We start from the raw sequence: 12,995 nt of genomic DNA, 5'->3' as shown, positions 1-12,995 counted from the left end.
CATTTATTGTGTTTTATCTGACTGACTTTTTTTTTCCATTTAAGCATTGCACACTAAGACACATTTGGTAGGGAGGTTTAAAAAAGATGCACTTGAAACAACATTAAATTACATTATAGCACTGCAGTGCATTAAACGTACATTGACACACACAGTAGATACACAAGAGATCTCCTGCCATAGAAGAAATGTATAGTGTAGGTGACCCAATGAACCCAGAATTATACTGTACACAATGTTAACATAATACAACAGACTCAACACACTTTTCAACAATGTGAATCATAAAATGAGATATGCATAAGATATAAATTGATACAGAATCACGAGCATTGGTGCTTGTGGCTTTTTGTTATGATGCAATAGTAGTGCATAAAAAGCTGTATGTTGGTTTTGAAATGTAACAGAATACAGCCACAAAAAATATCAAAACAAAAAGACAGTAGTAGAAATATATCTCATTAAATAATAGCTGTACAGCTCCAGATATGACTGGAATTTGGTCATCTGTGACAACACTGAACAGCCAATCAAAATGGTTGAGTACCATACTATGATAAATTTGGCTATTTACTCTCTTAGGATGGAAAAATAATAATCTTTAAAAAGGATTTTTAGTCTTGTGCTTTTCTTTCCATTTTCCGTGCTGCAAACATACATAATACCAGATAATAATTTTAAGCTTAACATTTGATGATCAATAATTTTTGATACAATACCTAAATAAAATCAATTATAAAAATGGTCATACATAACAACAGCAGAGAAGCAATGCTTCATAGCACTTAATATTAACTGTTTTACAAACTTCGTAATGGTCCCCAAATAAAAGAGAGGCTTGGATATGATTTACACATATTCTCTCTAGCAGAGAATTGGACATTTATTAGGTAACTTACTAAACAACCTTGACATTAGTGTCCAGGCACCAATAAAATTAAAAAGTCATCACATAGTTGTACTTCTACTGATATAATGCAGTACTAACCATAGTGTTCAATGGCTGAAACTTAAAAACAAAACTGTCATGGCCTATAAGCTAAAACTGTTTTAGAGTTACTACAGACATTTGTATGCTACACCAGCAACTAAGCCTACAGTCACTGTCAACAAGAGAGGGTAAATAAGCTTAAATCACAGAATGTTTTTCACCATACAAAAAAAAAAAAAATGAAGATAAGTGCATATGTCAAATAAGGCAAATATTAAATTCACTTAGAGTACAACAATTCTAAAAATCCCAGTAGATATTCTGAATGCAGGATTAACAAGCGCTGTACAAAAAAAAGACACACCAGTGCCAAATAAGCTTCATAGTCATAAAGGAGAACATTTTTTTATGTGGAGAAGCTTTAATCATTTAAAAAATGATTAGAATAAGCTTAGATCCCTGTTAGAGAGCTACAAAAGACAACTGTAAATATTACAGACAGAGCTTCTTGAATCTTCAGAAAATTCAGCTGTTTGTAACAGCGCCCCCCCCCCCATACTCTCCCACTCCCACCCACACATAACCCCCATCTTCACAAAAGTCCCCACTATTAGTTCAGTGCAGGGTTGGACTACAATGAGAAATAAACAAACATGAAGATACCGACAGAGCAGACGAATACCAGACCCAAGTTGAGGAGAAGTTTGACTCTAGGTGGCTCATAAAGCATCTCTGCGATGAGTCTTGCATCATCTTGCACCACTTTTTGCTGAGCGCTCTGTGATCCCTCCTTAAATCCACAAAAACAGTCCAGTAAACGTATGCACCTGCTAGTCACCCCATTAGTGGGGCAGCCTTCCTCTGCTCGGATCATCTCTATCTTTCCATTACCAAATCGTTCAGCAGGGGTAATTGCAGGGGATGTTTCTGTACTTGGGGTTGTTGGGTCGTGGTCAGTAGATGGGACCAGCAGTTTGACATCTGCCCCATCTAGACATCTCTCGTTTCTGACATCTGGAGGCATTTCTTTGTGGAGGCTTCCATCGCCATTGCAATGGCTCTTCTCAGTCAGCCTGTACATTTCTTCTTTGTCCTTTATGGGAACTCTTTCAATGTTGCGGAGCCCCCAGACTGTGGTGGTGCGAACCTGCTCCTCATCTGGTGGAGAGGTGATGAGACTGACCACCACAGCTACCAGCCCTGAAATCCAGAACAGCCCTGCAGCCACATACATGTAGTGGACATGAACAATAAAGGCAGGTCTAGTATCTGGCTGGTCACAGCGAGGCTGGCGGTAGATGAATGCTAGGATAAGTCGTGTCGCGCCAAGTGTGAAACCTGTCATGCCTCCCCAAAATGCCCCTTTTTCATTACACCGTTTCCAGAACACTCCTAGCAAGAAGAGGGCGGCGATTGGTGGAGTGAGGTAGCCAGCAACTTCCTGGATGTAAAGGTATGTCTGTCCACCTTGCATTTCAATAATGACGGGGACCCAGGCTATACTGATTGCCACCATGAGCACAACAAACATGCGTCCCACCATCAGCAACTCGCGTGAAGTTGCTGCCCTCCGAACACTTTTGTAGATATCCAGGGTGAAGATGGTGCTTGCGCTGTTGAAGATCGAGTCGAGATCGCTCATCAGGGCAGCGATCATCACTGCCATCATCAGACCCCTGAGTCCCACAGGCATCACAGCCATGACCAGGCGAGGGTAGGCAATGTTTGAGCAGCCGGCCTGAGAGCCACACACTGCCATGCAGTGCTCTGGCCCGATGCAGGCTATCTCATCTGCAAACATGATCCGGGAGATCATGCCTGGAATGACTATTACAAACATAGGCAGGATCTTGAGAAATCCAGCCATTAGTGTCGAGCACTTAGCGTGAGCTATGTTCTTTGCTGCTAGTACTCTCTGAACAATGACCTGGTCTGCACACCAGTACCAAATAGATGCAGGGGTTTGGCCAAGAAGGAAGCCTGGCCAAGGGATGTCTTCATCCAGAGGACCACGAAGGATGCGTAGAGAGTTGGGCTTGGGCTCAATGCGGCAGGAGGGAGAGTAAGAGAAGTTTCCAGTGGCAATAATAGCAGAAACATTGGGAACTGCCTGCATGTACTTAGTCCTGACACCCTCTAGTCCACCAACTTTCACTAGACTGATGATGGTTAAGGTAAGGGCTCCACCAATCATCAACACTGCCTGAAGGGCATCTGTGTACAACACTGCCACCAAACCACCAGTGACAGTGAGCAGTGCAGTCATACTGATGAGCAGGACAATAGACACATAAAGGTTCCAACCAAGGGACTCCTGAATAAAGAGAGCTCCAGCATACAAGTCCACAGAAAGTTTGGTAAAAATGTAAAGCAACACAGACAAGAAAGCAAAGTACACCTTCAGCCTGTTTCCACCGTAGCGTTTCGACAGGTATTCAGGCATGGTGTAGACTCCAGAGTGGATATACACGGGGACAAACACCCAGCCAAGCAATTGCAGAAGTAGAAGTGCATTAAACTCCCATGCTCCGACAGCAAAGCCACTTGCTGCTCCTGATCCAGCCAGGCCTATGAAATGTTCACTGCCAATGTTACTGACGAAGAGTGATGCACCTATCACTATCCATGTCATGGAACGTCCAGCCAGGAAGTAGCCAGTCACAGTGCTGCGATTGGCTTTCCACATGGCAAAAAACCCGATGACAAGCACCAGGACAAAATACAGTGCAACCACTGCTATGTCAGCCGTTTCCATTAAAGGACCCATTTTTATAGATTAAAAAAAAAAAAAAAAAAAAACTCTTGGAAATAATTCTCGTAGGAATACGAATCCGTCCAAAAATGGAATATATATAGTCAATGTTATAGATTTAATGAATACAAAAAAGTAGCAATGGAAATGCTCTGCTTTGGTTTGCTGTCTGGATGGAAGCTGTAGTATCCACCGTCAGGTCAAATTCACTAGGTGTGCTTCGGAGGGGGTTATCCACCGGCACTGAGGTCGTTCTAGTTTTAGAGGAGGATGTTGTACGCCTCTGGTCTAGAAAGGCCTAGAGTTAACATTCCTGCAAGACAGCAAAGACAAAGAAAAACGCCTTATTAGAGCCTTAATTTGAGCAGAAAATACACCGAACACAAATGAAAGTTCACAACAGCCTGTCTGAAAACACGATAAAAACAGAGGTTCAAAATTACTGCAGTCAAAACTGAACATCATATCATGATGAATAACATAAAAATATTAGAATTACTCATGTAAGATTTTATTCTATAAACCATGAAGATTAAAAGATAGCTGATTTTAATTAATTTGGTTTTGCAACTGCAGTATTTTTCCAGCACCAGTCCTTGGGTTTAGCCTGCCTATGACTTTCCAGATTAATCTTTTTAGCACAAAAGAATTCAAGCCATGCTACTGTAAACTTCAAAGAAAGCTTAATAACATTATGCAAGATATCAAGGAGAGTCAAGAAGGAACAAACATGTGTAGCCAAGGACTATGCAGTTCCTACAGGACCTAATATGTGGCCTGACTTAAATCATCTTCAAAATCTTGCAACGGTTGGTTGGTTTAGGCTATGAATAAATAAAGAGTCGAGGCACGCATGACATCACCTAATCACACAAAATAAGCAATTTTTAAAAATGACATTCACCAATCATAACTCATACACACAACTAGATCTGTTACACCGACGTCACCAAATCTAGACCCTCTCTAAACCCTTGCTTAAACTTGCATTAAAAAAGTTATTAATATACAGCTTATTCAGTGTGCTCAGCATTAAGTAATTAAAATTCAACAAATACATGGAGATAATTGTGAGATGGGTCAAATTAAAGCCCATTTCAGCAAAAAGCAATATGCACAGTTGTGTGAGCACATCTGTTTTGTGTCACGAACACACACACACACACACACTTGGATGTCTGACTTCTCTTGAGGTTTTAGCACACTATGCATGGTAGAAAACAACCCCACGCCTCAGTCTTCACAACTAGGCTTTATGCATAACCCTCCCTCTCAATAAAAGAAGCCTTTGTTTTCATTTTACCATCTCATCATCAGGGGCTACAGTCCATGTGTTCACCATAAACTGTCCTGCAGACCCTGGCTCTGAAATGCAGCAATGTTGTTCAATAGATTAATATTTTTTAATTTGCAAGTTACATAATGCGGGATTCAAACATAAGCACTACCATCCAATATGTATGCCAGGACCTACTTTGAGAGCCTTCACATAGTGCACTGCCAAAACATTAAAAATATGGTGTTGTTAGTGCCACGGGGACACTAACTTCAGCCCAGGTTGATTCATATAATAGGGTTAAATAGATACAACAACAGGTGTAATTCTTCTATTCTTCCTTTTCAAGCAACAGGATATAAACTCAACTACAACCACTTCCACCAGTGTTGATAAAACTGGAGCCCTGCTATAAGAAAGTTCAATGTGAGAATCTGTGCCAGGGACACAAGAAGGTATTTACCCGGAGAGACGCCAAGGCGAGCCAGTCATGACATGCATGAATCACAAAGGATTCAATTAACTCAAGCATAAGTTATAGCAAATGCCTTGTAATCAAAATCAACTGCCAAAAAACATTTAAGCCCCAAATGACACCATTGATGAAAGAGTGGCATAATGGATAGCTGGTGTGCAGAACAATGCTGCTTTAATTAATTAGAGGCTGAGACTGACTTTTTGGATACAAAGGAGATGCGACACCAGTCCACGGCTAGGCATGTAGTGCACAGATGCACCTGCAGGAAATTTCTAGAACAGTCACTCATTCATCCGACCGCACAAGCTGCGCATCTTCAAGAGAGTTGTATTCCTCACTATTTGCTATTTTATGTGTACTACAGGATTCATGCGTGTGTATTTAACACTATAAAAGAAGTATGATATGTAATGTAAGCTCGTAAATATTTATCATTTCTTCCTGGCTGACGTCAGCGGTAAAAATGTAGGCCTGATGTCTCAACAGTAATAACAGTTAGCTGAGACATTTGTATGAGACAGTCTATGATAGATTAAGGGACATCACCGAAAACGCAGCTTCACAGTCCTAACACTGACATATATGACTACTTATTTTACATGATTAAAAAAAACCACTCGAGTACTCAAGCAGTCGTCACACATTGACTAACCGGCTCCAATGTTTTTACACAGATAAACACTAAATTATGTACCGTGTTAGCTGTTAGCAGACGAGCTAAAGATGCTAAAACGGCCACTCCACGCCCCTGTGGGGAGACACGAATGAGTGGCTCCTTCCTGAAAGAAACCGTCCGCTCCAGGATCGCTGCTTTCCTCTCGTACCACGCAGTGCTCCTCCGTCAATATGTTGACTTGACGTTAGCCGCCAGCTTTCCTCTCTTCCAGGGTTCAAGGGTTTTTATAAGAACGGTGATAACCGTCAGACAATGCCGCTCGTTCCTCTCGTTTATAGGTAGAAGACAGCTTGGGTCCCCGCCCCACACGTGTAGCACACCCGTGACGCGTTTGAGTGCCTCTACGCCTACTGGAAATTGCTCCAACAATTCATCCCAGACTCTTGTAATATTGATCTGCATGTTAAGAATAAAAAAAATATTTTAAGTAATTGTCATTCAAAATCGAAAGTCAGTGCGGCCACTAAACGCACTCATCTTCCTTGTTTTAATTGCAGAAGAGTATTTTCACACTTTGTTTTAAGGTCTTCTAACTTAGAATGTATAGGTTTAATGTATTTATTTTATCAAATTAAAGGGAATTAAAGAGACACATCTCCTCTAAATAGTATAATACTTAAAAATCCCCTCCAGACATGTTTGTGTCTTGTGTTTTTGTGTCTGATATGTTTTTTTCACACAAAAAAAGACAATTATCTTGTTAAAACCCTTAAAATCACATCTACTCCTTCTCCCTCATTAAAAAAATCCAGAATTTATAAATATGCAAATATATTTCATCTCAAATGTTTAACTGCTGGACACAAGATGTCTCCTACTTCACTGTAAAATCCATTCTCTCTGTGTATGTGCACTGAGGCTTCAAGTTTCTACATCACACTTGTGTAAATTGCATATTAGACCAGGATTAGCTTCCAAACTATTTGTGATGTCACAAATCATGCTCATATGCCTGCCCCTTAAAACCAGATTTTCAGTGAGTACAGAGAAACTCTCCACTTTCAGCAGATGATTGTGAAAACAGCCTTCTAGTGTCAAACTCTGCACATACATCATTCTGCACAATGAAACTCAAACTTCCAACTGTAGGAATAAGAAGAAAAATATATTTCTGCGTGGAGGGGGACTTTAACTAATGATGGCATTTGTATATAGATATTTGCATATATGGATGATTGTTTCACTTCAGCCTTCTAACACCACTGCTTATCAAACAAAATAATTTATACTTAAACTTGGATAAATTTTCTCCAACATGCAACCACCGATAGATATCAAGGAGGCTACTTCACCAGGAATAACACTGCTGTGTTGCAAATCATAGAAAATACCAGAAACTCCTACACTGACTGATTACACAGGTCTAACTTCTAATCAGATTTTTTGTAATCTGGATCAATCTAGAAACTGCCAGCAGCTGCTGATTTGAATGATTGTTGAGGATTTTTGAAAAGTTTTTTTTTTTGACTCTGACATTTTGCATGCTTGCATTTTCAGAAGCCTCCCTAAAATATAATTTTAGCCTGTAATATACCAATAATGCCCATCACAAATGAAATTAAAGTTATGCATACTCTTAGGTTTTGCAAGCAACACATGTTTTCATTTTACAAGTGACCTGGCAAAGATGAAGCTATTCACTGGAAAGCATCAGGCAAGTGATCAAGAGGAAATGGTTGACATTTCAGAGCACAGGAGAAAACCCACCAATCATAGCCTAACACCACCACCACCACCACCACCACCATGACCTAATTTACAAGTATTGTGCCATCATTGTATGTAGGCATAGGCTGCAACGTAATACTGTTAGTAAGGGTTAAAGTGGATTAGGCTTAAAAATATAACATTGTTATTATTATTATTATTATTATTATTAGTAGTAGTAGTAGTAGTAGTAGTAGTAGTAGTAGTAGTAGTAGGAGTAGTTGTTGTTGTAGTATTAATAACAAATGAAATATGTGAGAAAATGCAAATCTCCAGTTATCATCAGTCAGCAACACCTTCCTTTCAGAGTGGCTTCACATTCAGACCCCTGCTGTGCATGTCAACATAATATTTGATGATGATTTCCTTCTGTATACTATACACATTACAGTATATTACTAGTATTACTACTACTACTACTAATAATAATAATAATTATTATTATTATAGTAATTATAATAATAATAATAATAATAATAATAATAATAATAATAATAATAATAATAATAATGGTGATAATGATAACATAGCATAACAATAGTGCAATATTAGGCTAATAGGCCTACACATCGGCTTCATAGTCATAATCACTGGCATATCCCAATAATAATAACTGTGCACAGCCTCAGTGGTCAGATGAGAAGAAGGTTAACAGAATGGTTGACTTCAAGCAAAACATCCTGCAAGGCAGACACAGCTCTGCATGTTATGGAGGGAGGGAAGCGGAGTAAATTTCCACTCACTCCTCTTAACAGATATATTGGAATTTTCCATTTCAAAGAAAACTTCATTTCCCGGCATGCCTTGCGCTTTTCTGTTGCGTAGTTCTTCAGCGCCAGCAGCAGGTTGCTCGACAGAAGCGGGACACACGCAGAAAGATGTATTACAACAACTCTCTGAGTACGTCAGTGGTGTATCAACCTTTTATTACTTGTCCTTTAGTTTGTTTGTACAAACTAATTTAATTATTTTTTTCCACCTGAGTACCTCATGTTTCAGTGTCACTGAGTCTAACGTTCATACATTGTAGTGAATATAAATTCATGATGGTAACACACACAGAAGAACCTCGGTTAATGAGGGAGATCGGGCTCAGGCAGGAAACTGATCTTGATCATGATAGGCCATAAATATATCTTATTTATCAATCCATCTTTATTTTCTCGTATGAATGAATGAATTATATTATCATTGTTATTGTGCCTGCTTGTGTTATGACCAGAACAGAGCAGAATCAGTGACAAACCAAAACGTAGCCTATGATAAGCTATTAAACATCATCTTGCAACACCAAACAGCCTACATAAACTATCCCAAAAGATATAAAACATTGGGAGGAATAAATAACCTACATACACACAGACTCACATAAGTACAAACAAGGAAAAAGGATATATAGCCAAATTAACAATGTTGAACATGTAGCCTATATGCACATATTATATTTAACACCTTATAAACCCTCTGTTAATATTCTACTTTATGCCTATAGAGTTTTTGTTTATCTTGATATTTTTCCTCTCCTATTCCAACTTTTAAAGATATCATCTGAGAATGCAAACTCATCAAAAAAGTTAAAGTCCCCCTCGGCTCAAAAATGTGTTTTATCTTCTTGTCACTTCACAAGGATGTTTGAGCTTCATTGTGCAGAATGATGTACGTGCAGAGTTTGACACCAGAAGGCTGTTTTCACATGCGTCAGCTGAAAGTGGAAAGTTTCTCTGTGCTTGCAGAAAATAGAGTTTAATAATGGGCGTACCTACGAGCATGATTTGTAAGATCACAACTAGTTTGGAGCCAATCATGTTCCAGTATACAACTCCCTTTAGTTGAGCTTGGTTTTGGCTGATTAGAATCATGTGTGTAGTGTATAAACATGATCATAGTTGCCCCTTTGTGTCACAAAGCACTTCAGGCATAGCAAGGCTATGTTTGAGTTAACTGACTTCACAAATAAAAACACCGGTGAACCCAGAAAACAGGTTGCACAGGTTGAAAAAAAACCTGGGAATGACAGGGCCTGTGTACTTGGATGATTTATGCAAATTTTTTGTTGTGGCTATTTAAATATGTTATGTTGTTGTAGCGCCACCTACTGACAAAATGCCATAATATTTCTGAGTGTCTAAGTGTATAAGACACAAAAAAGTTCAATTCATGAAATGACACCTTCTCCTCTTCCTCATTGAAAAATCCAGAGTCTATGAATTTGCGCATCTTGTTCAGTTAAAATGTTCAACTGCTCGACACAACATATCTCCTACTACACTTTTTTTTAAGTGGAGGGGGACTTTAAACACATTGTGGTGGTTAAGAATTTGGAAACCATTTACCATATAGGAAACAGTATGAATGATTATTAAATTGATCAAATTTGGAGAGGGTTGAATGAAAAAAGTAACATCATGATGGCACAAACTCTGTGTTGACAGAAAAAGAGATCACAACTATATAGATGCATACATGGCGCAAGGAATCCTGAGGAAAAAACATAACATCTATGTCTCAAGGTTCAGGACCTATTACAGAAAGAAATAATGTATTAAAGTATTGGCATGAGTAAGTATTTAAAAGTGAAAACTACTTCTGTTTCACTTTTCAAGGCTAAATAGGATTATTGGATGTACACTCTAGATAATGCAATGCAAAAATAACAGGCTGTCCCACTTTTAGAGCACAGCCAGCAGGTCCAATACTGGGTTTCTAATAATAGAAAGATTTTCTATTATTAGGCATACTTTCCATTGGTAAATACTGTATTATTACGTTGAGTCTATAAAAAGATGCTCTATTATAAAAGTGAGCTCATGTTCTCTAGTGGTGCATGGATGAAGTTAGTGTAATAGTCTGAATTTATCCAATCCCTGTGAGAATTAATATGGTGCACAAGCTGCCTACTGATAATTAGAAGCCCTATTTGACATCCATATTAGGTCTGTAAAAGGCCTGTAAATGCTGTAAACATTAATTATATTTGATGTAATAGATCACACAGTCACAAATGATACTAACTGGTCTGTGAAAATGTCACCCAACAGATGTTTTCTCCAGTAGCCTGTTGAGGACTTGTTTAGTACTTGTCACTTTCAATTAAATGCAAACAAGAAATGGTGAAATAGTGTGATGTCAGCTTCTGAAAAGAAAACATCTAATTGCAAGTTCTATTAGATGTTGTGTGTGTGAGTATAATAGACTTTTCTCTGTTTTTTCAAATGGGAAAAAACTTCAAAAAATTGCCAGGGCTAAAAATAAAAGGCATTTGCTGTTTACTGTAAACCAGTTTTCATGTCTTTACATAGAACATTTAGGACATGAAGGGTAGAACATGTCGGTGACGAGTCACAACTTCAAGCCTGACCTTTGTTTGACTTTAGTCCTGAGTCACAATGTCATGTTGTAATATGAACTGTGACCTGTATTTGTGTATTCATAATTGCCTATGTTGTAAAAATACAAATTGGTCATAAAATGTGGAAATTTTGCAGTAAATTATTTACAAATGTCCACCGCTGTTTGACCCAGGAAGACCCTCTCCTTACAGGACTGAATGTTGCAAAGAATGGCTTTTTGGCAAAGAGTGAGACCACTGTGGCACATTTTGCAATAAATTTAACTTTGTTATTGTCTTCAAGTATGTACTTACATTTTGCAATAAATTTAACTTTGTTATTGTCTTCAAGTATGTACTTACATCCATGTGCCAAATTTCTCCCAAAGCATGGAGCACGTACTGCCAGTCACTGTCCTAATTTCATAGAGCAACATCCTAATGTTAAATATAATAAATACCATGTAATACCATCTTATTGGCGTCCAGACTAAACAATGTTCAAAAATGGAATGTTTTATGTTCTGGAGAGCTGAATCCCAAATTGTGACGTTCAGGGAGCCTTTGTATTGTTTGTTTATAAACTACATGTAGTACAAGAGGAGTAATGCTACTCAAACCTATTACTACAGTTCACACCTCTTCCTGGTTTCTTCACAAGCTCTCACCGGCTACAGCACACATCATGTCCTCATCTCACATTACAACACTGATGTATATTTTGTTTCAACATCTGGATGTTAGGGGAAGCACAAGGGAACAAGAGATGTTGCAATTCTATATTATGTTTTTATATATTAAGCTCATGCTGTATATTCCATAACAAAATGTGTATATGTGTGCTGTGGCAGTATACTGTCGTTGAAGTTATTCATTTGCACTGCTTTGTTAAACTTGAAGCACTCTCTCTTTAGCACATTATGGAAGGTCAAAAATCTTTTGCAAGACACAGGAGCTCCATCTAGAGACATAAACTTGTATCTGCAGGTTCTTGTGTGCACTTACAACCTATTTTAATACTAAACAAGTCGTATTCAACAAGTCAGTTAAAAATGTATCATTTTCAGAATCATTACATTTGTCTTACAAAGGGATTTTGTCATGTCATTACTATAGATAATGATCAACTACAAGCAGAAATGCAGTACAGTTGAAACCTACAGCATGAGACAGAGACAAGAAGGACTCTGCTTTGATGCAAAAGCAACAGTAGACCTTTTTCACAGCAGATGTTTTAACTTATGACTCATGGGGAAAAAAACTATCTATAGTATACCATAACTGTACCATATAAGGGTCCTGAAACTGAAACAACTAAATGGAATGCAGCAGTGAGATCATTAATTATGAACTTTATTCATTTCACCTGTAGCTTTCCTGATATACTATGTCTAAATGTCTGCCATGAAAATGATCAAGTTGCAGTAAGACCACGGTTTATATTCAATTCAGAATCTATTTTGTAAAAATAAAAGAATTCTAGTAGGATAAATAGATGTTAGAATTTTAAAATGTGTTTTACTTTAGGAACAACTGGAAATGTCTGCTGTGAAAAAGGTGTATTATTTAAGTTAATTAGGTCTCTTCTCAGGATTGTGTGAGCGTGTACAGACTGTGCTTGATTTCTGCATTGCACACGTCAGGGCAGTACAAGTTACACCTCTATCAGTCTTATTTGCATGTGGAATCCAGCCAGTGCCCTAATGTAACTCCTACCATAGCTCTGCCCATCTTCATTGAAAACACCTGTCTGTGTGCATGAGTGCAGGGTCTTTGAAGTGTTTTGTATTAAATGTAAAAGGGAGGGGGATGGGTGACTTATATTATGACCTTGTAATAATTATCCA

At 38.3% G+C, this 12,995-nt stretch overlaps 1 protein-coding gene across 1 annotated transcript; it reads right to left on the bottom strand.

Moving 5' to 3' along the window:
* Positions 1-362: 362 nt before the first annotated feature.
* On the bottom strand, positions 363-6,444 carry slc5a3b (solute carrier family 5 member 3b). Its single transcript, XM_044366025.1, has 2 exons — positions 6,132-6,444; positions 363-3,996 (listed from the first exon to the last, which is right to left on the bottom strand). The coding sequence occupies exon 2, from the start codon at positions 3,696-3,698 to the stop codon at positions 1,563-1,565; it is 2,136 nt and encodes a 711-aa protein (XP_044221960.1). The 5' UTR covers positions 3,699-3,996; positions 6,132-6,444; the 3' UTR covers positions 363-1,562.
* Positions 6,445-12,995: the final 6,551 nt, after the last annotated feature.

This window comes from Thunnus albacares, chromosome 11 (assembly GCF_914725855.1).
Source record: "Thunnus albacares chromosome 11, fThuAlb1.1, whole genome shotgun sequence".
In the NCBI taxonomy this organism is placed as follows: domain Eukaryota; kingdom Metazoa; phylum Chordata; class Actinopteri; order Scombriformes; family Scombridae; genus Thunnus; species Thunnus albacares.
This window is presented reverse-complemented; position numbering and strand designations above follow the sequence as displayed.